Source organism: Balearica regulorum, chromosome 22 (assembly GCF_011004875.1).
Source record: "Balearica regulorum gibbericeps isolate bBalReg1 chromosome 22, bBalReg1.pri, whole genome shotgun sequence".
NCBI lineage: Eukaryota > Metazoa > Chordata > Aves > Gruiformes > Gruidae > Balearica > Balearica regulorum.
The window spans coordinates 1150184-1177928 of NC_046205.1; the positions used below are offsets into that span (position 1 = coordinate 1150184).

Consider the following 27745-nt stretch of genomic DNA (forward strand, 5'->3'; position numbering starts at 1 on the left):
GTGAGGGGACAGCAGCGTGGGGACAGCAGGGACAATGCGGGAGCCTGCCGGGATGGACAGGGGTGCCAGGGGCTTGACCAGAGCAGGTGGGCCTGACACTGCTGTTGGCTGGAAACTGCTTGTTATTTCACAGACATTTTTAAAATAGTGCTTCTTGCAACATTTCTGTGCTGTACAGCAGGTCCCCGTGGCGAATATTTTCTCCGCTCACTCAAAGGCATTGCATCACTAAACCCTCCCCTGCCCCACCTTTGGGGCCTAAAACCTGCAAACTAGTACAAATACTTGTTTTCTCGAACAACTGGGATTTTTTTTATCAGAATAAAACTGTTCCATGAAACATCTTTCGGCCAAGAGCGTTTGGTGGCAGGGATGCCCCCGCTGTCCTGGTCCCCAGCCACCTTGGGGCTGAGAGCCCCAGTGCTCTCCAGCTGCACTTGCTGGTGGCAGGATGAAATCTCTGCAGGTATTTCAGAAGAAAAAGGCACCTTTTCGTGCATGGCGAAACGAGCACCTTATCTCCATGGGCTGCCCTGAGATGCATCTCCATGCGTGTGCCCAGGGTCTGCTGCCTTTGCCAGGGAGTTTGCAGGGTGCGGGGAGCCCTTCCCTGCTTTAGCAGCCAGCACAACCTGCTGGGGTCCTGGATGGACACCTGGGACACAGCATAACAGAAAGGCTTTGGCTTTGCTCCTTGGGCTTCTCGAAAGACCTGTGGCCAGAGCTGGAGGTCACAGCGCAGAGGGACTCACTGCTTCTCCGAGCATCCCTGCAGGGCTGGTCCCCAGCGATGGTGTGGGGCCACGGGGCAGGCGGGGAAGACCTGGAGCAGAGAGAGTCCTCGGGGAACATGTGTGCCCCCGTGCATGGCCCCGTGCCCAGCTTGCCGTGATTTTTTGGGTACGGTCCAGCTCTGACGTAGATCACAGGCTGAAAAGCCAGGGCAGCCTTGACCGAACAGATCGGGGGGAGGAAGAGGCTGGATGCAAAACCCAGCGGGGTTTGGGGTTTCTGCTGCTGCTCAGGTCAGCGGGTGCTGCACGTGGTCGGTGCGTTCGGGCAGGACAGTGGTACGAGGGTGACACATGGCTGGGACCAGCGTCTGTCCCAGGTAGCCAAGTGACCCAGAGACGGGATTGTCTCCCATGGGTGCCTGAGTATCACTGTGCAAAGTGGGATGGTGCAGGCTGAGTCCCACTGCTTCCCTCGTCTTCCTCCTGCGGGCTGCAGGCGATGAAGAGGAGGCGGGTGGTTTTTCTCTCCTGGCAACAGCCGACTCCTCTGCCTGGTGGGGTTTGGACCCCTCCCACGAGGGCTCAGCATCCTGCTTGGGGTGCCTTGTGCGTCCCTTGAGGGTGCTGGGTCTCCCCGGGGTCTCTCAGCGTGGTTTTATCTGCCTTGCCTTGCCTCCGGAGCAGCTCTTATTTGCTCTGGGTGTACTCAGCGTGGGTACAGGCAATGCTGCCTGCAGGTGCCGGGGCACACGTTGTCCCCAGCCAGCCACAGCCCTGGTGCTGGGCAGCGGGGGGGCAGCCAGCAGGGAGTTAAAATGGTACCCGAGGAAAAGGGAGTGCGGCTGCTTTAATTATTTGGCTGCGGTGAGAACTTGGTGTGGAGGAAATTGAACCCAGGGGAAAAAATACTGTAATTTCATGCAAAAATTACATGGCAGCTCCGAGTGATTTACTGCAGCTATTTTGGTGGCCAGCTCTGGGGTGTAATTAGAGTATTACTGGATAAGTGGCTGATGGTGGAGAGGGTCTTTCCAAGGCATCTCACCTGGTCTCGTGTGTTGGAGAGGGGTCCAGGGAGGCTGGGACCATGCTGCTGGGAGGGGGCATGCTTTGTCCCCAAAGGCAGGGAGGCTTGATGTCTCTCACCTGGACGTAGGCACCTTGCAGAGCATCCCTGGCCATGCTGGCACCTTGGGGACCCTTGCCAGCACCCTGGGGACCCTTGAGGGAGGCTGTAGGTCTTGTCCAGCTCTGGAACGGCTTGTGTGGGGGGCATGGCACAGCCGCGGGTCTCTTGGGGAAGGGGTTGTGCAGGCTCAGCCTCGCCAGATGGCTGTGCTGGGGGGATTTCTCAGCACACGGCTTGGTGCCACGGCATTTTCTGGGGAGCTGGGAGAGGACGTGGTTTCCAGCCGTGAGCGTTGGCATGCCGTGATCTGGGATGGTGGGGCTGGCTGGGTGCTGTGCTGGACCGGGAGGGTGGGTGCTGCCCGGGGTCTGGTAGGGTGCTGCAAAGGGGCAGAGTCCAACCCCGTGCTCGCCCCGTGTGCCGCAATCCCCTGCTGCTGCCAGTTCCCCAGCCCGTCCTCAGCATCCCCGTGGGGCTGGGTGTGAGCAGGGCGAGCAGCGGGGGTTTGGCACAGGTCCCCGGAGCAGTGCCGTGCCTGGCAGCACCGTGAGGTCCCCCTACCATCTGGCCAGGGCAGGTGGCCCGGCAGCCTCCGGCTCTGCTGCAGCCTGAAGGCGAGCGGGTGGCTGTGCCAGGACCAGCCGGTTCGGAGATGGGCAACACGCGGGCACAGCTCGTCTGGTTCCTAACCCCTCTTCCCTCCTTTGGCAGTGCATTGCAGGGCAGGGATCTGGGTTGTGTGTGGGGCTGGAGGCAGGCAGGGCAGGCAGGCGATGGGCAGAGGACGTGGGCTCAGCTGCCAGCTCTGCTCGCAGCGTGCGGAGAGACATCCCTTGCTGGGCTCAGCCCTGGGCTACGCACCCCAAAAGTGCAGCCCATGCCTTTAGCAAGGGGGGCTGTGAGGACGGTGACACTGTGTTGGGGCAGGCCACCGCCTGCTGAGCCCCTGGTCTCCCACAGGAGAGTCCCTGAGCTCCCCAGCCCTTCCTGCTCCCTGCCTGCTCCCTGCCCGCTTCCCCAGGAGGCGAGTGCCTGCTCGTTATCTGCAACCGCCCTGGTGTGATCTAATGAGCCCTTTGGGGAGCACGTGGGGTGGGACAGGCGGTGCTGGGGGGATTCACGGAGATGGCGGTTCTGCTGGGGAAGCAGAGGGATTACTGTGTTCCACATCACACCCAGGGCTCCTCCTCTGCCCCCGCGGCCCCGCTGGTCCCCCTGGCAAAGCCTGGTGGTGCCAAGGATGGACGGTCTTGGCTGGGAAGGCAGCAGGGTCTTCTCAGGGTGATGGTTGGGGCTGCCTGGCAGGATAGGGCTTGGGACAGACACCATGGGGTGAAGGGACTTCTCCCGTGCCAGCCACACCAGGGACCGGCTCTTCTGGCCCCTCCTGTCCTGAACCAGCCCGGGAAGGGCCATGCCTGGAGGACGAGGAGGTGTCAAGCAGAGCCCCAGCAAAGTCACAGCAGGTTTGGGGGGTGTGCTGGCCCATCAGCAGAAGTCCAAGGCTTTGGCCAAGGGAGGAGCAAGCCGAGTGGGGAGTGTCTTTGAGCAGGCTGTGGGAGCTGCATTCACCATCCAGGTGTCCCTCCAGCTCTGACATCACCCGATGCCAGTCCTGATGTTGTCCCCATCATCCATCCCCTTTGCCCCAGGCTGTGGTGGCCCATCCCATGAGCCATCTCACTGGTACCCGGTGGCTGAGCTGGCGTGAGCCCCACTGGCCATAGTGGGAAGATGCTGGTGCTGTGCCTGTCCCCTGGACAGCAGGGAGAGGCTGTCCCACAGGAGATGGGTGCTGCGGGTGCTCCTGGGCTCTCAGCAAAGTGCCTGGGGGTGGAGACAAGGCAGGACCCAGCGGGGCAGGGAGGATGCTCCTGGTTTTGAAGGGGACATGGAGTGATGGCAGCTGGCTAAAATAAACCGGCTGCCATGGCAACAGCAACACTCCCATTGCAGAACTTGGTAGCAACCAGCTGTTTGGCAGCAGCAGTAACCAGGGCCGGGAGAGGGATGCTCGGCCACGCCTGCCACCTCTGCTTTGGTGGCACCCCTGCCACCACGGGGATGGTTCCAGCCTGGGCATAAGGAGTCTCATGATGTGGCCGATCTGTCCTCCGCCAGCTCCATCCTGGCTGGGGGGTGCGCAGGGGGTCTCACCCCGCTGTGCAGCCCTGGTGTGCAGAAAGGGCTGAGCCAAGCACCCACCCGTGGCTTGGCACCCACCTGGGTCTCTCTGGCTTGCCCCTGCGCTGAGCCAGAGTGCGTGGAGGCTGCAGAGCGCAGGTGCCTGGATGAGCATCCCCAGCCAAGGGCTGTGGAGCAAGCGCTGGGCATGGGGGGCTGCCCGGGGCGGGGGGCATGAGGAGCGGTGTGTGGTTTGATTTGCGTCAGTCACTTCTCCAGTGGGCTTGGGAATCGCTTGCACAGAGCTCGTGGTCAGGAGGGGGAGGGAGGCACCGAGCCAACTGCGAAACACAAACTCAGCTGCCAAGTCCACAGGGGCGGTGAGGGGGGAGTGCTGTGCCAGGGTGTGCAGCCTGGGCTGCTCCCGGAGGGGCTGTGCCGGGGGTCAGACCCGCTGTGAGCCATGAGGGGTATTGCAGAGGTGGGCCAGGACCGGCACAGGGCCAGGCAGGGGATGGGCTTCGCCTTGGGGACCCATCCAGCCACCACAGCACCCGTCTGTCCTGAAACCTAGCCCGGAGCCCAGGCAGCCCCAGCCAGGCTTGAGGGGCGGCTGGCAAGTCCTGGCAGTGGATTAGGGTCATGGGGCTGGTTTCCACCTGGACCTTCTCCTTCAGGAAGGTTGGTCTAGGGCACGCCATCACCCAGCCCCAAGGAAGGGCAGAAGGACATGGGCAGGGGGCCGAGCAAGCATCTGGCACAGCCTGGCTCCACAGAGCGGGTTCCCAGCTCCACTCCTACACCCCAGGGCATGGGGCTTGCCTGCAGCCATCCTTTGCCCCACGGCATTGTGGATCTGTGGGGCAGGGCAAGGGTGGACCCCCCCTGCCCGGTCCCTGCCAGGCTCTGCCCCTGCGGAGGGGTGGCACAGAGAGGGGCCGTGGGGGGACTGTGCAGGGAGGGGTCTGCAGCACGGGGTCCCCTGTAAGCCCCAGCACATGCCTTGGGGGTGATTAGCGGCTCCTAATGAGATGCCGGCTGGGCTTCGAGCTGGCTGTGATGCATGGGGAGGCGGGAGATGCTCTGGCCCGGCCGTGCTGAACAGCCTTCAGGCTCCTTGCGTGTCCGCCACCTGCGACGGAGGGCCCGGGATGGACGCGGCCCGTCACGCCTCTAATGGGCATTTGGTTCAATTAACAGCACGTCAGTCCAGCTCTGCTCAGGCGATGCGCTGACCCGAATACACTCGCCTTCACTCGGCAGCTGCCGGCGAGACCCCCGTGGCGGGGAGGCGGGTGGCCTCCCTCTGCCCCCGCCGTGCCCTTTCTGGGGGCACTGGGCAGCCCGTGCGGTCCCCCCTGCCCAGCTCCAGTAGCGATGCCCCGGGGAAGGACGTGCTGGGGGCGGGGGGGGGCGACAGCCCTGGCTCCCCAAGGGGGAGATGTCAGACAGGACCCAGGTGCCAGCTGGGAGGCAGCGAGCTGGCTGCGGGGTGCCCCAGACAGTGCGAGGGGCTGGGGGAGCTTATGGGGCACTGAGGGGGGCTGGCTGTAGGGTGCTATAGGGCACAGCAGAGCTGATGCAGTGCAGAGGGTTTGCTATGAGATGCTATAGGGCACTGCGGAGATGCAGCTCTGGGACACTATGGGGAACAGCATGGGGTGCTGTGGGGCGTTGCAGAGAGATGGTTTTGGGCAGTGCAGAGGGCTGGGCAGGGCGCTGGTGGGGTGCTATGGGGCTGTAACACTCCTGCGTGCTATGGGGCAGTGCAGAGCACAGGCTGTGGTTTTGGAGCAGAGGAGATCCCCTGCACGTGGCAGCTGCTCTAAACTGCCTCACCAACCCCTGTGCCGGGGGCTGCTCCATTCCAGCTAGCTGGTGTGTGCCGCCCGAGCCCTGGGGGCAGCGAGGAGATGGGGAGATCGCGGCAGGGGGTTGCTCACAACAGAGAGGCTGGCGGGGATTCACAGCCCTCCTGAGCCCGGCGTGCAGCCCGTGCCAGCCTGTGTCCCATCCTTGGGGAGCTGGAGGAACCTCGTCACGCATTAGGCTGGATTTACAGCTGCCTGGCTGCCCTTGCCCTGGCTTTCTCCTCCGTGCCGCTTCCCCCGCCTAGAGCCAGTGCTGGGTTCACCCACCCGTGCATAGAGGGCTGCCGCAGGGTGGGCTGATGTGCCAGCAGCCACCGGAGGTGATGGGGGTCTCGTCCCGCTCCCTGCCTCAGGCACAGCGCGGGCGGTCCGGCTGCTGTCAGCACAGGGCGTCCATCCCGGTCACGAGCATCTGGGGCGCTTGGCATGCCTCTGGCGCGCGGGGCGTGCTGCCGCAGTGTGCCAGCTGCCATCTGCTCGCCAGGCGTGGGCCGTGCTCAGGATGTGGCGCGTTGGTGCCAGGGCTGGTGGGCTGCGTGCAGCCACCAGCCGCTTTGGGTGGGATGGTGACGCCAATGGCGGGGAGTAGGGCTGGCCATCCCCAGGGGATGGTGCCAGGAGACCACGGTGATGGCCATCCTGCACTTAGGTGCTGGTACACACGGGCAGCACCTTTCTTGAGTGAATATGATGTCTTTGGGGGTGTCACCGGTGACTGTCCCATGCCATCACCACCCCTGGATGGCATTGCCCTGGATGGGGCACCACTGGGGCTGTGGACAGTCTCTGCCCACTGGAATTTTTACTCCAGTGCTGGCAATTTTTATGTTCGGGAAGTAAATAAGCATCAATTAACCCCCGGAGCCATCCTCGTGCTGCCAGAGAGCAGCCAGCAGAGCGCTCGTTAGTGACCCTGTCGCTGCTTCCTCCTGTTAACCAGCATGTGAACCTCTGCCAGGTAACGGGCTCATTAGCTGGATGGACCAGCAGCACGGACAGATGTACAGACCCTGGCCAAGGGGCTGGGGCTCGCTGGGAGTGCGCGGGGGCTCTGCGAGCACGACTGGGCTGTGCTGCCATCGGGAGGGGTGGGATGCATGGGGAGGAGGCTGGGGTTTTGTGGTTTTGCTCAGAAAAAACCCCAGGTGGCATGGGGACAGCAGGGAGGGGACAGGGCAGACAGGGACAAGGACAGCAGCTAGGTGTGGGGATGTGGCAGGGGCAGGTCAGCAGGATCCCTTCAGTCGCTCTCCTCAGCTCTGGCCCAGACCAGGACTTATGCAATCCTGATCTCACTTGAATTGCACTTGTTTCCCCCACCCTGTGCTCTCCTCAGAGCACGCAGGAGGATGTCCAGCCCCCCTTTGAACCCCAAGACCCGTGGGCACCTCAAGGCTGGAGGAGCAACCCCTGGGACATGCTGCTGGGGTGCTGCTGGTGGTGGGGATCGGCAAGGTGCTCAGGATCCTGCAAAGGGCACGTTTGTGCCTGGCATCGGTGCCCATCATGGGGGTGCCCCCAGCACCCCGCCGTCATGCCAGGCACAGCCTCGCCAGACAGCGTCTGTCTGGTCAAAAGGACACCGGGGAAACGCTCCCAGCGCAGCAGCAGCAGCAGCATCATTGCTGCCAGATGCAAATTGATAGTCAAGTCACTCATCCAAACAATGGGGTCCGGCTAATCCTTTTACAATGGGACTAATTGCTAATCAGACCGATTTCACACTGGCTGTTCCCCTGACAATGAGGCTCCGTGGAGAAGGGCTCCTGGGGGGGGGCAAGAAGGCTCCGTGGGTGCCCACGGCTCCCCAGCCCCCCCATCCTCGTTCCAGGCCCTGCAGCAGGGCCAGTCCCCGGCAAACAGGCACCGGGATGGCACCAGGGTCTGCCACATTGGCAAAGCCTCCAGCAACTGGTGGCCAGGGGCTGGCATGGGCTCCAGCCTCATCCTCCCTGCTGTCAGCCAGGGCTGAGCAGGGCTTGGGTCCATCTGCAACACCTGGCAGCCCTGGTGCCACCACCAGCCATCGCCTCTGCTACCCAGAGCATCTCGTGCCCCTCCACAGAGTTACAGGGGTGAGGGCTCCTTCCCCTGCGCCGTTTGGGTACCACGGGCTGTGGTGCTGCGTGGGGCCAGGATGCTGGGAGGGTTTCTCTGCTTTGGTGAGGAACCTGAGCCGTTGGGGTGGGGCAGGCAGCGAGGGGGTGCCACGGGGGCAGACAGGGACAAGGAGGGAAGCACAAGGGTGCAGGGCATGGCCAGCCTTGCAAAGGTGCAGGTTGCTGCGAGAAGTGGTGCAGGGCACAGAGAGGAGCAGAGCAGTGTTGGAGGCATCGTGGGGGCCCCGGGACTGCCACCAGCCTTTGCCTGCTCCCTCTGCACCCTGCCAAAATCTGCCAGACCCTGGTGCGCACCCCTGCCAAGGCAGCTGCTGTCAGGGAGGTTTTGCCAGCCCCGATGTGCCCGGCACATCACCGCACTGCCAGGGGCTGAGCCCCGTACTTGGAGCCATGCGATCATGCGCTGCTCCCTGCCAGCCCGGGGCTGGGTGCTGTGGGACGCCGGGTGCTCAGGGGGCTGCCGGGGGCTGCCGGGGCGGTGGCAGGTGAAGCAGGTCCCTGCCTGCGTGGTGTTAATAAGCTCCTGGCCCGTCCCTGTGCAGCCCACTGCCCTGCGCTGTGCACCCTGAGCCACGGCCAGCCGAGCACGTCAGGGTGCTAATGAGGAGAGAGCCGGGTTCGTCGCGCCTTGCACTTAATTGATGCTGTCTTTTGGCTCTTAATGAAGATCCGCTGCAGAAGAGGCAGCAGCCTTCCCTTCCCTCCTCTCCCTCGGGCAGCCAGACCCGCCAGCCTCCCCCGGGGAACCAGGTCCCCTGCTCAGTGCCAGCCTGGCCCTGGGTTCATGGTGGTGCTGGGTGCCTGGGTGCCCTGCGCTGGAGCTGCAGAGAGGGAGGCAGTAGCAGAGGAGGAGATTAGCACCGCGCTGAATGTGACCCCTGTCCAGCCGTGGCATTCCCAAACCCCCCAAACACTGGCAGCTCAGTCCCAGCCATGGAGGGCTGTGGCATCTCCTGCCTCCTGGGCTGAGCAGACCTGGGGAGCGCTGGCAGCAAGGGAGCAGGGCTATATAGGGGGTCCCCAATCCTATGAGGGGCCCAGCAGCAGCTGGGCATCACCCCAGCAAGCCCTGCTTGAGCATCCCCAGCCCCCCGGGTGATGTGTGTGAGTGCCACGGGGCTGAGCTGGCTGGTGGCTCGGGCTCTGCAATTGTGGTGACGGCCACGTGCTCTGCTTCTGTCCCCCGCCGCTTGCACCACAGCTCGGTCACCCGCAGGGGAGCTTGGGTCATCCTGGGGCTCAAGGGGGTGTGTTTTGGGGGGTCAGGGAGAGCTCTCCCTGCCAGGCAGGCTGTCCCAGGGCTCCGCGTGCTCCAGCTGAAGGCAATGAGCGTCGACACGGGCAGCCACCACCGCGGAGGGCAGCACGTGTCACAACCTGTTCCCTGAGCTGTGCCTGCCACGGCCTGCCCCCTCCCCAGCTGTGCACGGGGCCGTGCAGGAAGGGGTTAATGGCTAGCCCATACCTGCAGTTGCATTTTAAAGATGTGAAATTAAAGCCCGTAATTTATTCTCCCCACACACGAAGGAGCAATTAGTTCTAAACACGGCTTAATCAGTCAGCGCGAGATTGATTTCTGTAGACTTGGATTTGGTGGCTGCTGGCGAGGAGCCAGCCTGGGAGCAATCTCCAAATAAATGAAGTGCAGAGAAGTAAGCCATTACATAATATGATAGATGAGGCTGGAGCTCACTCGCCTCTTCATTAGTATTCCGCTGTACGCCAGCAACGGCACCAAACTTTCTCCCCGGCACCTTGGCTTCTTCTCTCTCCTCACCCCTCTGCCACTCCTGCAGCTCGGCAGGGGCAGGGGGAGCTGCCCGCCTCCCTTCGGCACACCCTGCCCGGCCCTGAGCCCGTGGGCAGTGCTGGAGCAAGGGTCTCCACACCACGGACTGATGCCTCTCCGGGATGCTCTTCCCTGCATCTTGCCTTTCCCCTCTGGACCCTGGAGAAGCCGACATGCAGGGAGCTGAAGTGGGATCCCATGAGCTGCAGCAGATCAGCAGCAAGAGGAAGATGTCCTTGTCCCCTCTCCTCCCCTGGCCAGAGCTTTGAAGGCATCTCCCCAGGGTCACCCCAGCCTGTCACCCCAAGGGGCAGTGGCAGCTGGGCACGCTCGCACCGGCACGTGGCCCCTGGTGCAACCTCCCTGCCTCCTCCTGCCTTCTGCAAGGGCAGCCCCGCTCCAGCCAGTGAGCTGCTCAGAGCTGCACCAGCAAGAGCAGGAGGAGCGGAGTATTGCTCTCAGTGAGAAAAGCCCCTTGAGGTGCTGGATGTGGATGCGGGGAGCCAGAAGTATCTGGGGAGAAAGCAGTAGTCCCCAACCAGCCCTTGTGTGGGCAACGGGGCTGTAGCTGGCTTTGCAAACCCCCCGTGCTGTGGTGCCCGAGCCTCTCGGGCAGGGTGCATGCCTTCTGTCCTTGCCACTGGACCCAGCCTGCACACAGGCAGAGAACCTCACAGGAGGTGACAGGCATTTTGGGGACAAGATCTCGCTTACATGGTGCTGACAGGTCGCTTTGGGCTGTGGCGGTGCGGACGCACACGGCGCGATGCATGCTTCTCCCTGCCCGGTGATGAGAGAGGAGGGGAGCTCACTGCAAACTGATGTCGGGCAGGGAAGGTGGTTTGGAGCCAGCTCCAGAGGGCTGGTGCCCGGTGGTGTGTGGGCAAAGGGGGTCCCTCTGCCTGTGGAGCTGGTGGGGTGCCCAGTGGTGGGGAGGGGGGGCTGGGACCTCTGCAGAGGTGTGCATGGGCAAGGCTGTGCTGTGAGCATCCCGGTGGGCTCCGCTGGGCACGTGCGTGGCCAAGGCTGGGAGGAATGGAGAAGACCAGGACCTGTGTGTGGTCCTGACTGTGCCCGTGCTTTCGTTGCCTCCTCACCTTGTCCCTCCCCAGGCTCCTGCCAGGGAAGAAAAGTCCCCTGAGACTGCCTGGTGCAGGTCCCTGGGGCACGTGCTAAAGACTCCACTGTCATGACAGTAATTGCGCTAACGATAGATAGCTGATAGATGCAGCAAAGGGCCATGACCCATGGGCATCTGGGGGGTGAAATGTCCGGCAATGCCGTGGGAGAGACCCACCAGCTGAGCCCTGACCCCTCCAGCAGTGTCCCAGGGGATGGAGCCCTGGTCTGCCATGATGCCCCGTGTCCCCCTGCCCCAGCCCTGTGGTCATCCCCCTCCTGCCCAGGGAGCTGGAGCCACTGCTGACCATCCCCTCTGTCCTTGCTCTCTCTGCAGAACTCCATCCGGCACAACCTCTCCCTGCACACCCGCTTCATCCGTGTGCAGAACGAGGGCACCGGCAAGAGCTCCTGGTGGATGCTGAACCCTGAGGGCGGCAAGACCGGGAAGACGCCTCGCCGGCGGGCAGTCTCGATGGACAACAACAGCAAGTTCCTGCGGATCAAGGGGAAGGCCAGCAAGAAGAAGCAGCTGCAGGTGACGCAGGAGCGCGGGGAGGACAGCCCATCCTCCCAGCAAGCCAAGTGGTCGGAGAGCCCCGCATCCCATGCCAGTGACGAGTACGACGCATGGGCGGACTTCAGGACGCGGGCCAACTCCACGGCCAGCACGCTGAGTGGGCGCCTGTCACCCATCATGTCCAACCACGAGCCGGATGAGCTGGAGGAGGATGACGGTACCCCTTCCTCTCCGCTGATGTACCCCAGCCCCTCCAGCACCATGTCTCCTTCCCTCAACGCCCGCTGCTCTGTGGAGCTGCCCCGGCTGACCGACCTGACTGGCACCATCAGCCTGAACGAGAGCCTCGGGGAGAGCATGCTGGAGGACCTGCAGGACGGCTATGCCATGAGCCCTTCGCAGCAGCTCCCCCCGGCCGCCCTGCGGCAGCGGAGCTCCAGTTTCACCTTCAACTCCAAGTGCTCCACCATGGGGGCTGCCACCAACACCTACTGCGGGACTATCTACAGCCAGCCGGCCATGAGCCTCATGCGCCGCCTGCCCATGCAGACCATCCAGGAAAACAAGCAAGCCACCTTCTCGCCCGTCAGCTCCTACAGGAACGCCTCGCTGCAGGACCTGCTCTCCTCCATCTCCTACGCGCACAAGGAGAGCATGGTCCCGGGGGACCTGCCCCTGCCGCAGGCCAGCCCCATGGTGCCGGCCCGTGGCCACAGACACAACCCGCTGCTGTGCGGGAGCGGGGAGCAGGGTTTGTCCTCCTACCCGTCCCACTCGGGCTCTCTCATGAAGAGCAACGCTTTGTACCACCCGTCACCAGCCGGTCACCACCCTGCGGTCAACACCAGTGCCTTAGCTAATCCTGTCAGCCTTATGAGCTTGCCCAGTGACACGTGCAGCATGACAGCCATGCCGCACCACGGGCATCTGCATTCCTATGCTAATAACCAAGGGGCACACATGAGCTTGCTGGATTCGCTGCAGGGCCCCTACCCGGGGGCTGTCCACCCCCCTGTGTTGGGCCAAGACAGGTTCCCAGCAGACCTGGACCTGGACATGTTCAACGGGAGCCTGGAGTGCGACGTGGAGTCGATCATCCTGAATGACTTTATGGACAGCGACGAGATGGACTTCAACTTTGACTCGGCTCTCCCGCCGCAGAATGGGCTCAACGTGCCCGTGCTGCCCGGGGGTCCGCAGCCCACGAACCAGAGCTGGGTGCCCGGGTGACGCCCGCCTCATGGGGGGCTCGCCACCGAGAAGCCACGAGGGGAACATTGAGACTAACTTTTTTTTTTCCTTTCTCTTCTGCCTTTGTTTGTTAAGATGGGCTAGAGCCATCGGTCTGAGCTTGAGGTCGAACACGAAACATGAACCGTAGGGTCAAATATTGAGACGGGGTAGGGCCCCCAGCCCCACGCCACACACGTGCCCGATCTGCTGGGTCCTCCCGCAAGCATCCTCCGGAGGACGCAGGGCAGGCGGGTGGGAGAGGCAGCCGGAGCCAGGCGGGTCCAGGGGAAGGAGCAGGAAGGGAAACCCTTTCCAGATGGTCCCAGTGCCCTGCTGCGACAGTGCCGGTTTGATTTGTGCTTGGGCTGGGTGACAGAGCCGTGGTGGCTGGTGGCGTGGGAACTCCCTGCGTGGGCATCCCTTTCTGGAAAGGGACCCTTTTCTCTGAGTCACCTTTGGAAATGAGTGCTCTGAGTAGAAGTGTCAGGAGCGGGGACCTTGCCCTGGGGCAAGGGGGGGCTCATCACCCCCTAAATCCTGGTGGAGATCTGAGCTCTGCCAAGCCCACACGCCCAGGCCACCTCTACTGCAGGTCTCCTTGCACGGCTCCAGGCAGGTTTTCTTCCAAGCAGTGAGAAGGGGGGGTTGGTGATGGAGGGAAGGGTGCACAATCTGCAGCCCTGAGGACAGCATCACAGTGGCCCACGTGCCCACCGGTAGCTGGAGGTGCCACGGTCATGTCTACCCATGGGAAAGCTGTGGTACCCTGCCCAGAGCAGGCGTGCTGCACACTCCTGTGCGTGGTGCACAGCCCTGCACGGGGTGGTCCTGCTGGGAGTGACGTGCTGCTGGCCTGGGTCCCCCATGCCGGAGACTTGGGCAGCTCACAGGTTCAGGGAGGGGGGGCGTATTTATTTGATTTCATGCACTCTTTTGCCATTGAGTTTTTGCATTGGAAGGAAGAAAGGGTTGAGCTTAGGGAGAGGAGGAGAGAGGCTGTGGGCAATGCTGAGGGTTGTGCCCCATTGCACGTCCCATCTTGGCTTGGCTGTGGCTTTGGGTGTTGGATGATGGGGTGGAAGCTTGGGGGCCATGATGTGGGTCATCCTCGAGGAGGGGGTTTGTGTGCATGTGAGGGAGGGATGCGGTGGCCAGGCCTCCCGAGGCAGTGTGGGGCCCACCCTGCCCCAAGCCTGGGTGACCCACGCAGCTTCCCCCATGTGCAGAGCTCAGGGAGATGCCACAGGGCTCACAGCCGGGGCTGTGGGGCTCCTGGGGGTTGCTGGAGTGACTCCAGCCAGCAGCCAGCGTGCCTGTCCTGGGGGGCTCGCTGCCCATCCCCAGGATGCCAGGAGGGCTGGTCTAGGGGGATGGCAGTACGAGGGGTCAGCCCTGGTGCTCCATGGGATGGGGACCATGATTCACACGTGGTCCAGTTGTGTGTTGGGAGCCCAAATCAGCCCCACGGCTCTGTGGGGCAGGGTGGGCCAGGGACCCACTGCCATCCTGCACAGCTGGGATGAGGGCTCCTGGCTGCGGGGCCACTACCCGTGGTTTTTGGAGTGGGGCAGCCAGGCTGGCTGATGGGCAGCTGGGGCGGCTGGCCTGGAGGAGATGGAGGGGCTGGGAGGAGAGGCTGTGGGAGCTGCTGCTCGGTCCCACGGGGCTCTCTGCACATCCTGTCTTCCTCCCGGGCACCACAAGCTTTCCCTAAACCCCTGCCCCTGGGCTGCAGCAAGGATTAGTCCACTGAACCAGCACATTTTCCTGTTCTAGCTCTTTCTGTCTCGCTCCAGCACCACCTCCTCTACCGCGGTGCAGGTGCTGGGTCCCACCGAGCCATAGGGGAAGCACGGCTGCTCGGAGCCGGGGCAGGATGGGACCCGCGGGTGGGCACGTCCTGCTCCTCTCCTGACCCACGTGTCTGTGCAAAGCATGACAGAGGAGCCCCACGTGCCACCGTTCACCTTCACCCTGGGCACACGGCGGGCATAGTCTCTAAAGACATTCGTACAGGTTAATTAATTATGTTTACATTATTTGATCATGTACAGAATTTAATATATTCTATTATATATAATCTTTCTTGAATGCTTTTTTAAAAAGGATTATTCTTTGGTCAGAATCATTACCGCATTTGTTTTATACACCACCTCTCGTTTCAGGCATATTTAAATCGTTGGAAACCGATTGCAAATGGCTATTTAATACCTGGCACCCCAGCTCTGCAGGTGGGGTGTGCAGCTAGCGGGGAGAGGCAGGGAGGGCAGCTGGGGCTGCCACATCAGAAAGGGGGGCTCTGCCCCCAAGGCATGGGAGAAAGGGAAGGGGTCCTGGCTCTTCCAGGCACCCGATCTCCAGGCACACATCCAGCAGCACACCAGCACGCCAGGCAGCGTGGGCCAGCTGGGGCTCACCCCGGCGGCTGGGCATTTGCAGATGGGATGCTCAGGCACAGGGACCCCCCCAAAACCCCTTCGGTGTCGCAGATACGGGCTGACCATCGTCGCGGAGGGGAAGCCGCACCAGCAGTAAGAGAAAAGCCCCCCCTTTGTCCCGCGCCTGCCCCGCTCCCCCCGGCTCGTCTCCCCTTGCCCCGCCACGTGGTGCCCCCGGGCATCTCCCCCGGGGCACGTCCCATTGCGAAGCTGTCTTTGTGGTTCGTGACCGTGGGGTTGTCGTGTGTGCGGTGGAGTCGTGTTGGTAAGCGTCGTGTGTACAGTTGTCGTGCGGTGCGAGGGACGGCAGGCAGCGGGAGGCAGGCACAGAGCCCCCCCCCAAAGTGGCTGGGACCCTGGCAGGAGGGGGGGTGGCTGGAGGGGGAGCCGAGACGGGCTGGCCCCGCCACTGCGGGGGGGAGCAGAGCTGAGGGACCGGGGGTGCCGGGACCACGGTGGTGATGGTGCGGGGGTGTCGGGGCCGTGCTTCGTGCCCGTGGGACAGGCGGGTCCTGGGGGTGGCCGGCCGTGCCCCCGCGGATCACACTGCCCCGCTGCCAGTGCTGCTGCCAGCACGGGGAAGGGGACCCCAGGGCTTTATTTCACTGTCCAGCAGTGGTGGAGGCTCCGGGTTCCCTCTCTGGACACAGGTCCCTGAGCACAGGCCACCTCACGTCCCATCTTGCTCGGCTTCGGCCTCCCTGCTCCATCACCCCCTCTCCCTCCCGGCCCCCCCTGCCCCACAGGACAGCCTTTGGGGACAAGGAGCATCCGCTGCTCCCAGCCCTGCTCCCGCCCAGCCCCAGCCCTGCCCGGAGCGAGGAGCCGGCGTCGAGGGGACGCTGAAGGTGCCCCACCAGTCTGCTTCATACGGCGGTTTTCGGTCCGTCCTTTCCCTCGTATTTATAACTGTACAGACTGGGGGGGAGGGTCTCTGACAGGCGTCATCTCTCACCACACATCTATCGTAGGCAATGGTAACTTTCTTGATCGTGCTATTAGAGTTTGTGTATGTGGCTATGTAAAGAACTGTGTATAGTGCATTGTACAGCATATTTTCATGAATAAAATTGTTTTAAATATTACAAGGTGGAGCTGTTGCCTTCAGTGCTTGCGTGTGTCTGGGCCGAGACGGGAGGGACAACTCTGGGACAGTGAAGCTGGGAAGAGCCACCAAGGAGAAGATGTGATGGTTGGTGAAACTGAGCTTGCACCCAGCATGGGGATGGTTGGGCTGTGGAGGTGTCCATGCAGTCCCACCTGGACACAGACCTCTGGACATCATCCTGGGCAGCCTGTAAACATATATATTGATAGTGCCCAGCTTGTGGAGGTGCTCATGCCCTGCACCCGCTGCCGCAAGCCCCCTCACTCTCTGGCGAGGCTCCCTGGGTGCAGCCCCAGCCACTGGTCTGGAAATCCCCCTTTTCAGCAGCTGCTGGAGCTGTTTGGGCTGAAACTTCCCCTTCTTGTGGGTGAATTTATCTCCTGCCCTGGAAAAAATTTTCAAAGTGACTGGAGGCTGCGGCTGCTATTTTGGGCGATGATTTGGGGTCCTGGCCCCTTGGGATTTAGGGTCCAGGGTCCTCTGTGGTTCAGGGATGGGTCTCTGCTCTAAGACCTCTCAGTCAGGCCCAAAACCAGGACTTGGCCACCCAAGGGTCTCCCCAGTGCCCCTTAAAGCACGCTGGAGAAGCTGAAACCCCTCTGAGGTGCTCCCAGGCACAGAAAGCTGAATATTTCTCTGCTGCCAGGCACTGAATGGGGCGAGGAGACGGGTCCCCTCCGAAACCCCTGTGCCCACTCCAGCAATGTGGCCAGACAATCTCTCTGCCTCATCCTCCCTCTCCTCGGGGAGATTTTCAGATGGCTTCCCTGAGGGCTCTGCAGGGAGAGCATGACTTGTCCCAGGCCACTGGAGGAGGACTTGAATTCAATTTCTTCCTCAATAAGCAGCTAAAAGAAAGGTAGGGAAACTGAGGCAGCCTCCAAAACGAGACCTATTTCAAAATATCTCCACACCCACATGGTGTCCAGGGGAAGGGGCTGTTGGCTTTGGTTCGCAGGAGCCCGTGCACACCATGCACAGCATCTGAACGATACGCATCCAGCATATGGCGCTTGTGCCCAAGCACTCCACTGTCACCAGCTCAGCCACCTTCCACTTGCTGGTGTTGCAGGTGGAGCATCTTTCCGCTCTTGTGGATCTGGCATTGTCCCCATGTCACTGCTACATAGTGAAGTGCAGGCTTGGGGGGGTCCTGGCAAGGAGGCTCGAGACACCCAGTGCTTGTCCAGTGATGGTCTTTTATTAACTTGGAGAAAAAGTCATTAGCGTGGCGGGGTGGTCGTGTCTCGGAGTGTTCCCAAAGGCCTGGCACATCCCTGTAAACTGGTCCCTACAGATCAGTCCTGGACAAAATGATGAAAGGGGAAGAAGGAGTTCAACTACTAAAGACTTTCCTATCAGAGAATTCAATTAGTGCAGAATCTAATTGCTGTGGCTCAGCGGAGCAGAGGGTGTCAGCCCCTGACCCAGCAGCGAGCCTGGCTGGGTGCGGAGGGCACTGTCCTTTGCACCGGGCTGTCACGGGGCACACGGGGACCTGGCACGGCTGTGCTGTGGGGTGAGTGATGCACCAGCAGCTCACAGCGAGTGGGGAGTGTGGGGTCTGTGGGAGCAGAGGGGTCCCTCTTCGGTGGCTGAGCTCCCTGGGACCAGAAAGTGTCTGTGATGGGATGTGGCTTTTGTGTCCTGAGTGGGCAAGAGGTGGGAACAGCCTGAATGTGCCACGGGAGAGCTGCAAGAGCCCAACAGGATGTCACCCCAGTCATCACATGAGGCTCAGATGCTGAGGGCATAACCAGGGTGTTACCTGGAGGAGGATGCTGGGATCCACATGTTTCTCGTGGGTTTCCACAGGGATTTGTGCTTGACATGAAGCCACTCACACCTCGCTGTAAGGAAACCTGCAACGTAACACAGGATCCCCGCTGGCAGCATCTGCAGAGCTTACAGGGCTGGCAAAGCCACGGTGATCACAGCAAGCCATCAGATGAGGGGCTTGGTGCTGAACTGCGATTAGCTCAGCATTTCATAGGAAAAGGGGCAGAACTGAGGCCGGTGCCATCAGGGCTGGAGCAAAAGACACCAAGGAAGGGTTTGGCATCTTGAATACCATTGCATGAGCTCCCACTGCGAGGCAGGAGAGGAGACAGTGGCTGCAAACGGCCTGGAGGAACAGGGACCCCCTTAGCACACAGCACCGACATGGACAGATGGTAGAGGTTTCCCAGAGAGTGGGGCTGGGAGGCAAACGGGGCCACGCAGCCTCTCGGTCCTCCGTGTCGTCTGTGCCACGCAGGGTCCTGTCTCACCAGAGACGTGAAGCCAGGATGTAGTTCTACCAAGAGAAGATCTTTCACTCTTTGTGTCCTCCAGGATCCCTGCCCAGATTTTACACCATCCAGAACAAGACATAAGCACTGGGCAAGCAACTCCAGAGAGCAACAGGAGAGGAAATGTAACTTTTATTGACATTGTCCCTTTCCAATGGCGTTATTAGCCCTTTCCACAGCAGTCTGGTGCAAAGTGCTCCCCACTCTGCACATCACCCCCAATATCCCCCCCAGCCCCATGGGCGACTTCCCAGCAGGACCTCCCCTCTTCACAGTGGGCGCTGCTGGGACACAGACATCCCAGCGCATCCTCCCCATCACTGGTGGGACCTGCCAGGGAGGAGAATCCCCTGCAGAGCCCTGCGATGGCAGTTTGTGCCGCTGCTGTGCAGCCGAGCCCATGACCTCTCCAGTCTGAAACCACCCTACGTGGTGGTTTGGGTTTTCCTATTTTTGTAAGAAAACCTCACATGGCACCCAGGTGACCCGTTGCTGTTCTCTGTGTCCTCAGCAAACCCCTCTACCTCGCCAGGGAAACTTGTAATCTTGGATTTAAAGAGGAAAAAAAAAAAAAAAAAACAACAGGAAGAAAGACGTCAAGTTGGTTTGACAAGATCTGTTTTCCATAAATCCCTGTTGATTGGCATTAATTATATCACCCTTTCTGATTCTTTATTCATTGCATTCCATATCAGCCGTTCCATTATTTTGCCTAGGATCAATGTCAGGCTGACAGACTTGTAATTACCCACGTCGTCCTGTTTCCCCTTTTAAAATATTAGGCCAACCTCCACTTTTCTCCCAGGGCCATGGAAATTCCTGTGTGCTCTGCACCATACTGAAACTCAACGGCAGTGGTCCAGGACGTGCTTCAGCCAAATCTCCTGGCCGGTGGTTGTCTTCCCTGAAAGACTGCAAATTCCCAGTGCTGGGCATCTCCCGTCAGCTGGTGAGCAGAGCCCGTTTCTTTGCTCCCCGTGGTTGTCCTGCTTCCAGACACTTGTCAGAGCTGCGTGCTGACAGCTTCTGCCTGCTCTGCACACACTGACCTTCTCCCAGAGCCATGTCCTAATGCCACCAGGAGCCGGGCAGCTCAGCCTTCGCACAGCTCTCGGTGCACTGAGAGCCATCGTACAAGCGCGAGCTGCAGCCAGCTGTGATGGTGGGATTTGATGTTGTGCCGAGAAGTCGGACAGGATGGGTCAGTGGCTGTTCTGGTCTGAAATGTGTTGGGAACGCAGCCTGGCTCGCTTCCCACCCAACCCCACTCCTGCGCCCTTCCCAAGGAGCGGGCTGCTCTGCTGCAGGCATTTCAGCCCTAACTTCACCTCTCTCAGCTTCCCTTGACCCTGTGCCCAGCCCCACTTTTGTCCTCAACTCCATCTGCTCCCTGTGCTCTCCACTCTGCCCAGATCTGGCCTCCACCTCGAGCTCTCTGCTCCCTGGCAGCTCTCATGTCCTCCTGCCCTTCCCTGCTGCCCTCCCTTCTGCCACTTTCTCAGCCTCACCACACCATGATGGGAAGAGGAGCATCACAACGTCAAGGTAAAGAGCTGGATTCCACCGGTACCTCTGTGATGGTACATGGGTGGCCTGGATGTGACCAGCCCATCATGCAGATTTAGGAACCCAGGGTGTCGGTGATGCCCTGGTGTCCTGGTCTGTGGATATGCCTTCCCAGCCATGGACAAGCCATCAACCAGACGTAGTTCCTAGTGCAACTCTCAGGCTATGGATGATTTCCATCTGGCTGTAATGATGGACTGCTCTGCACATGTCCCACCCTCCGTCCTGCTCTGGGGATCGGGAGGAAATGGTGGAGCGGGACCGTGTGGCAGCTGTGCGGTCCTGAGCCAGGAACAGCTGCAGACCAGGTGCTGGCAGCACCCCGCTCCTGCAGCCATCGCAGCAGAGATGCTGTGCTCTCAGTGCTGGTGACTACCACTCTGTCAGTTCTCCTTGTGTCCCAGCCTGCAAGGGTCCACTGTGGAGGTCCTCAACTAGGATGGACATCAGCTGGAGGTGAAGGGGATACCAGATGGCAGCGAGCTGGGCTCAAAATCAGCTCAGGTCTCTAAAGAGGAAAGCTCTGGGGATGTGCAACTAGGCTGAGAGATCAAGACCTAATCCACCAGCTGATTTATCCAGTTCACACTGGACTGCCCTGACTGCCCAGGGAACCCTTTGAGAAGTTGCACAAAGCCCATGGTCCATGAGAGCTTTTCTTTCCCATTCCACACCTTAAAGTGAGCTGGATGAAGTCAGCAGGGCTGAGGAAGGCGGCTGGCCTGGCCCATGCCTGTGCAGCCTGGAAGACATTGATTAATATCACTGGGCAGGGGATGCTCTTCAGAAAGTGTTGCCCAAGCTCTGTCCTCCAAAGGATGCCCAAACCATCCCAGCAAGCGGGTCTGCCAAAAGAGCAGGAGATGTGTGGACCCCTGAGCATCCATGCAGAGCTGAGGGGAGGGGTGTGGGAAGGTGGGTGCTGTTGGGGGAGAGCAGGAGGAGGCGATGGACTGGGTAGGGGCAGGGAGGGTTTGGTAGAGTCCCTGTAGACCTCCTCAGCACAGAATTGTTCTTACATGGGGAGCTCTGGGATGCGAGGAGCCAGGGGGCCCCAAGGCAGCCCAGTGTGGAGGTCCTGGTTGCCATTGACCCCATAGCCTGGATTCTTCCCGCAAAAAGGCCTTCACCAGGGCTGCACTAGTGCTGTAGGTGAAGGGCAGGGAAAGCCATGCACCCACCGCCTTCATGCTGAGCTGCAAGCTACCATTGCCATGTCCCATTCCCACAGGCAGCGCCAGCCCATCCAATGGCACAAGGGAGGAAAAAGGGTTTTGGAGCCAAGGAAGGCTGAGACCGTTCAAGTAAAGCATCGCCAGGGATCTGCATGCTGGTGGGAGGCAGGGGGTGGGGGCAGCCCATGGGGAGCAGTGCCTGGCTGAAAGGGCTCATCCCGCTGGCCCCGCAGCAAAGCCAAGCCACCCCAGGCACTGCCCGTGCTTTCCCACCCCCCAGAGCATGCAGGAGGAGGAAGGACAGCTCGGCATCCCCACTGAGAGCCAGGGAATGAGGAGAGGTGGAAATCCAGCATCTCTCCTCTTGTCCCCGCTCTGCCTCCCCACACCAGCTCTGCTGTGCCTGTTGCCTTGCTGCTTGCGAGCAGGGACCTCCTCGCGCGGCGAAGGGGCACATCTGGAGCTGCACAGAGATTTGTCTTCATTTACAGGCTTTGGCTGAGAAAGCAGAGTGTCTCCAGCAGCTGGGGCAGTGTCTCTGACCCTTCCCATCCCATCCCACCTCGACACAGCCAGGGCTGGTTTCATCTCACTGGCATTGGCTGTAGGCTTGTCCTGAGAGGATACTTTGACATATTTTGCTATTATATGAGATAACTGGCACTTGAGAGGCTTAATTGGAGAGCTGCAAAAGTGTGCTGCTTTCCACTCCTTTGAAGACAGCGGTCCCTGCGTGGCCATGAATACTCTCTCCGGTGCACCAGCAGCTTCCCCATTGCCCCTGTGTTTCGTTAACTTGGCTCCTCAAACTCCTGGATGAGCCGGCAGGATCCAGCCCGCGGGCACATTGCTACTTTATCCCTGGAGCTGGAGGTCGGGTTCTGGGGAGGGGACAGGGTCTCCCGTGGGCACCGGTGGGACGGGAGCCAAGCTGGGGCGCAGCATCTCCCTTCTCACAATCCCACGGGCAGATGCGTCCACAGACACCCTTGGAGCACACGGAAGAGGATGAGGACAGAAGGCTATAGACAAATAAGGAGGAAAGCCTTCAGGAGCATGTGTCTGTCATAAGATATTCCCTTGCAGAAATCTTGGAAACCTTAGAAAGAGTTTTTGCTCAATGTTATTAATTAAGGCAAAAGAATCCCCATATGGAAAGAGAAACAGTCAAGTTATATTTTTGCTAAATACGCGGCACCATATGGTAACATACAGAAAATTGGCCACATAGGCAGCCTAGAATATATGTTACCATATGTTCATATGTACTTTATAATTTCTTTGTTTTTGAAAGAGGGCATTGTCTTATGGGGCAAAAATGAGCAGCCCACCCCAGGGAGAAGGAGAAACATCACAAGCTGCTTTTGCTGAATTAAGCCCAAGGAAGCAACCCAACCACCTGGCCTGGGGGCTGCCTGTGCAGGCAGGAGGGGTAAGACAACACGAGGGCAGTGTGAGCTTCTTCCCTGCTCCACATCCTCCACCGTACCTCCTCGGCATGGGCTGTACTGCTCATAACCTGTGTGTGCAGGCTGGGGAGACCCGGAGGAGGAGGAGGAGGAGCGAAGAGCCTCCTGTTTGTGCTGTCCCCAGGAAACCTTTATTTTCCTACAGCAAAAGCATGATGGGAGAGAGGGAAGGATCTGCTGGGAAAGCAGCAGAGACCTTGGGAAGACACGAAGAGCCCCTATCCCCAGTCTGTGAGTGCAGCACAGGACCCTGTGTGCGTGTGCGAGGGCCGGGGTGCTGCTGGGGCGTGCGAGGCACGTTGCAGGAGCACAGATTGTGCAAACGCATGTTTCCCTGGGGAGGTGGCTGCGGGAGGAGGGGTGTACATTTTGCACAGGGTGTGGGTGAGCGTGCACCCACACGTACACACCCCAGATGCTTTCTCATCAGCTGTGTTGCATCTCACAGCCCCCCGAGGGGGTTTTGCTGAGCAGCCAGGTCAGGACGCAGCTGAAAGTGAATCAAAGCTCCAGCCAGAACCTGCTGGGATAGAGGTGCTGGTGACTGCGTGTGCCACAGCCACAGTGGTGTGCGCAGGGGTGGCTTTGGGGCTGTGCTGAGCTCTCATTGAGCTTGTGCCCCAAAATAATTGGACAGATGTGAACAGTGTGTGCATGCACGTGCATGCACGGGGAGCTGCCATTTACCCATGAGGACGTTATCACAGTGGGAGACAGCCCATGGCGTGGTGTAATGTCCCCAAGCGGCCAGAGGCTCAGGTGTGCCCTGGGTGTGCAGGGCTGCAGTGCCTCCCAGATCTCCCTCCAAGGGGACAGGCCAGCCGTGCCCCTGACGGCAGAGCGCTGGCACAGAGGTTTGCTGTGCAAAGGTGCCCAGGCGTTTGGCACTGCTCAGTACAGCCCTTATCACTTAATATTAACTGGGTTTTTTTTTTCTGCTCCATTTTCCCCTCCATCTACCTTTAATCCTCCTCCAAGGACACACTGGAGTTTTGCCTTTCCAGGCTGCCGGCGTTGCACAGAGCTGAGCTCTGGACCCTGAGCACAACCCCAGCCCCAGCAGCACTCGGTCAGCTTTGGAGAGCCCGCACCCTGCAGCTCCTCATGAAGCCGTAATTTAATCCACAGCCCTGAGAGCACAGTTTCAGGGCTTGTGGCCGGCTGATTAATAGTCAGTGAGTCTGCGGGCTCCTGGCCTTCCTGACTGCCCTGTGCTGCTGCCACTGCAGAGGTTTCAACGCAGAGCTGCAGAGAGCCCTGCCTGGCTGGCACTGCAGGGACCAGCGCGGGTGATGCTCTCTGAGCAGTGGCAATGCATCCCCGTTCCCAAACCCGCCAGCACCCTGGGCTGGGCCCTAAAAAATTATGCCTGGGGGGAACTGTGGGGCCACAACCAGGTGGGCAAGACAGAGGTCTCTGCTAGCAGACACCTTTGCTCCTGGCACCACTGGATGTTTGGTCCCAGGTTTGTTCGCAACTCTGGCACACAACCCATGACTGTGCTACAAATACACCCGGCAGCTGCTAAGCACTTGCTGTAAACGCAACCCTCCTCTCAGCACTGGCCCCTCTTGGTGGAGGTTGCTCAGCTCTGCTTGTGCATGGAAAGGACTCGACTGCAAATATGTCCTTTGGTCCCAGAAAGTGAAGACTGCAGTGAAACTGTGTCTCCCAATGCGGAATAAGGGCTGCTCCCGTCCGAGTGCGAGCTGAGGGGGTGACACCTGGTGTCCCCATCCCATCCAGCATCGGGAGGGCTGTACCCACTCCCCACTGTGTGGGGGACAGTACAGGACCAGTGCCAGAGACTCCCTCTGTCCAGGAGCATGTCATGAGTTGTACAGTCCCTGGCACCTGGTGCTGCAGCTCTGGAGATGATCGGGAGATGCGGGAGGCCCAGAGGCTGTCTGCCTGGCCCAAAAGTGCTTCATGGGTTATGACAGGCTTGGGTTGTGCAGGGGAACACATGGGATGTGGGCTGAGACCCTGGATCTCATTTGCAACCACCATCCCGCAGCTCCTGCGGGAACCTGCATGGTGGAGAGGAGATCCGCGGGGTGTCTGGGGTGGACGTGAGTCCTGACCTCCCTGCAGACTGCAGCGTCAGTACAGGAAGGGGCTCCTACCCCTGAACCCACAGGGCAAGTGCTTTTAAGGGGATGAGCTTTTCCTCACTGGCTTCTCACAAGCCGGAGCGTGGGCTGTGTCTGGAGGAGGGGGGTTGTGGCCGGCAGATCCCAGCGCCCAGGGCTGGGATGCGGCACAGGGCACTGTGCACGGGATGTCTGAGCCCCTGGTGCTCGGACCACATGGCCCCTGCAAGGCAGCCTCCAAACCTGCAGCCAAGCCGTGACATGGCCCCTTCGGGTGTCCGGAGCGGGATGTCTCCAGCTGGGCCAGGGAAGGAGCCTCTGCAGGGGTCTGGCTGGGTGTCCACCTCCCCCGAGAGCAGCGAGCCAGCGGGGAGGTAAAAAGCAGGGTGCAGAAGGAGCCAGGGCTGAGCAGAGGCCCCATGCTCCTGCCGAACACTCATCTCCCACCGCAGGCAGGGGCAGGCAGACCCCCCCCTGCCTTCAGCAGGACCTCCCTCTCTGCCGGGGCAGCCTCTCCCCAGCACGCAGCGCAGCTGCGAGCCCTTTGTGCCGAGGTCTGGGTGGCTACTGCCGCCCAGCCAGCCCTCCCCACCGCCCGCGGCGAGTCGGACTCCACACACGCAAAGGCAGGGCTTGCTTCCAGCCCCACTTCTAAGCCCCCCCTCGGCTTTGGAGGAGCTTCATTAAAAGGAAACACAAACCAGAAGCAGAAGGAAGCACTTTTAAGTTGCTGGCAGCTTTGCCTGTCTATGAGTTATGAGGTCTTGCTTTATTCATGGGGCAGAAAAAAATGCTTATCTCCTCAGAGTCCATTATGTTTCATTTGGAGCCCGGGTGCAATCGGTGCTTTGGCAGAAATATCCCCTTGCCCCGCTCACCCTCCCGAAACTTTATCTCCCTATTTCATTACTGGGAGTTGCGCTCACCCCAGTTTATCAGCGGTGATGGAGTGGATTGCTGACTTCTGTGCTGTCCTAGCAAAAATGAGGATGGAGACATTCTGCTCCAGGTTCCTGCTATTTTCAGAGACCTTGGCTGCATGATTTATTCATAAAAAAGCCATTATTTATGCCAAAGAAAGAAGACAGAATGGGTTAGCTTTTTAAGTGCTTATAATGCATTATATGGTACCTTAGCCTGCCAGACATCATTTATAATTGTAGAATCCCTTAACCTCCTTTTTCTCTTTTTCCTACCCTTCACATCAGTGTGGAGGGTGATAGCAAACTCGGTAATTAGCAGAAGTTGACAGATGTGGCAAGGAGAGGTAAGGTGAAATATCATCGAAGGAGACGTTTCTCCAGCACCTAAGTGAAGAAAGACCCTCCCTCCTCCCAGCCTTGATCTCCCAGCACAGGCAGCGCAGGGAACTGAACGCCGCCATGAAGGCATTAGCTCACAGGGTCTGACACTGGTGTCCGTCCAAGCCTGCAGCTCCCAGCCTCTGTCTTTTCCGATGGCCATGTATCCCAGGTGGTTCCCTTCTCGAAACGGGTCCTGTGGAACCCATCCCTGCTCTCACTGGGAGCCAGCACCTGCGGGTGCTCCAGGTCCCCGCTGCTGTTCCGAGCACCCTGGCCACGGGGGTCCTGGTGGAAGTTGGACCAGCCCTGGGACACCCCGGGAACTTGCTGTGTCACAAACATCGTGAGGTCCTGCCACCTGCTCACCCTCAGTGCAGTCCTGGGGGAGGGAGTTCCAGATCCAAGCCCCCTTTCCTTAGCTATCACACAATGAAAACAAATGTCAGGACAGCGTCAGTCAAAAAAAAAAAAAATCCCAAAACTTGTAAAATGTGGCAGCATTAAAGAGTGGGGGGGCTTTGGGCTGACGCCAGGCAGAGCTTGGGGCTGGTGCAGCCCTTCTCCAGGCAGCAGGGAGGATATCCTCTACAGCATCCCACTATGAAGTCCTGAATTGCCTTGGAGTGACATGGTAAAAGCCCTCAGAGAAGGGGAGATGTGTGCACGCAGCGATGGCCTGCCGGACAGTCGCTCCTCTCAGCCATCTTCTGTTAACACATTTGCAGCTGTTTGGGCCACAATGTCTCACCAACGGGAGCTCTTGGGTTTTATTCCTGCAGCTAAGAGCATGTTGGACCCTGTTTCCTGAGCTCGGTTGGACAGGTCCCTTCCAGCCAAACTGCTCCGTTTTTCTACCATCAGCCCTGGCCACGCAGCGATAAACGCCAGCCCGGGCAGCACCAGCACATCCCTCTATCTCCAGAGCTGAGTCGTCTCGTGCAAAACAAGGCACTAAGGAGGATTTTAAACATCTCCGTGTTTCCTGGGTCTCAGGTAGCCTGTGTCTCCACATCGCTGCTCAGGGTCCCATCAAGGCTGAAAGCAGCAGGAAAGGACATTATATCCTGGGGTCTGGAGGAGACCACAGCATTCCCAGTATGACCCATTCTGGGGTGGGTGCAGAGGTGTTTTAAAAAGCAACTTAATTCACAGGTACTGAATCTACGGTGTGTTTGGGACCGGCCTGAGTAGCTGCCCTGCACTGGGATCCTGTCTTTGCAGGGACAAAATTCGTGGAGAGGGTGGTCCCAGCAGTGTGGGCAATGCCCGGGAGGGAAGGGGCTGTTTCCACAGGCTGTGGAGGTGGGGAGGGCTGCCCGGTGCCTTCCCCACAGGGTGCAATGTGATGGCCAAGGGGACAGAGCCCCCCACCAGGCCACCCCAAATCAGGGGGTGGCCATGCTGTGCACATTCCCACCTGGCACGAGGTGCCCATGCTCCCGACTGAGAGACGAAACGCGAGAAAAACAATTAGCTACTTGGAGGTGAGAGGCAGCCTTTCCCTCCGGCTTCTCGTCTAAGCTGGTTTCAAGTAGGAGAAAATCCCCATTAAAAGGCAGTGCCATTTCCAAGATCCTTGAGTTCAAAAGCAGAGACAGAAATCTCAGCTCTGATTTTGCTTTTTAAGCCTAAGATAAATAAAAATGTAAGAGACGGGAAATA

At 60.0% G+C, this 27745-nt stretch overlaps 1 protein-coding gene across 1 annotated transcript in view; it reads left to right on the top strand.

Moving 5' to 3' along the window:
• LOC104643617 (forkhead box protein O6) overlaps positions 1-27745 on the top strand; it is an 80597-nt gene that overhangs the window by 22808 nt on the left and 30044 nt on the right. The window contains exon 2 of the mRNA XM_075773875.1: positions 11224-15535. Within this exon, the coding sequence (XP_075629990.1) occupies positions 11224-12636 (1413 nt within the window). The 3' untranslated portion in view covers positions 12637-15535. The remainder of the gene's footprint in view (positions 1-11223; positions 15536-27745) is intronic.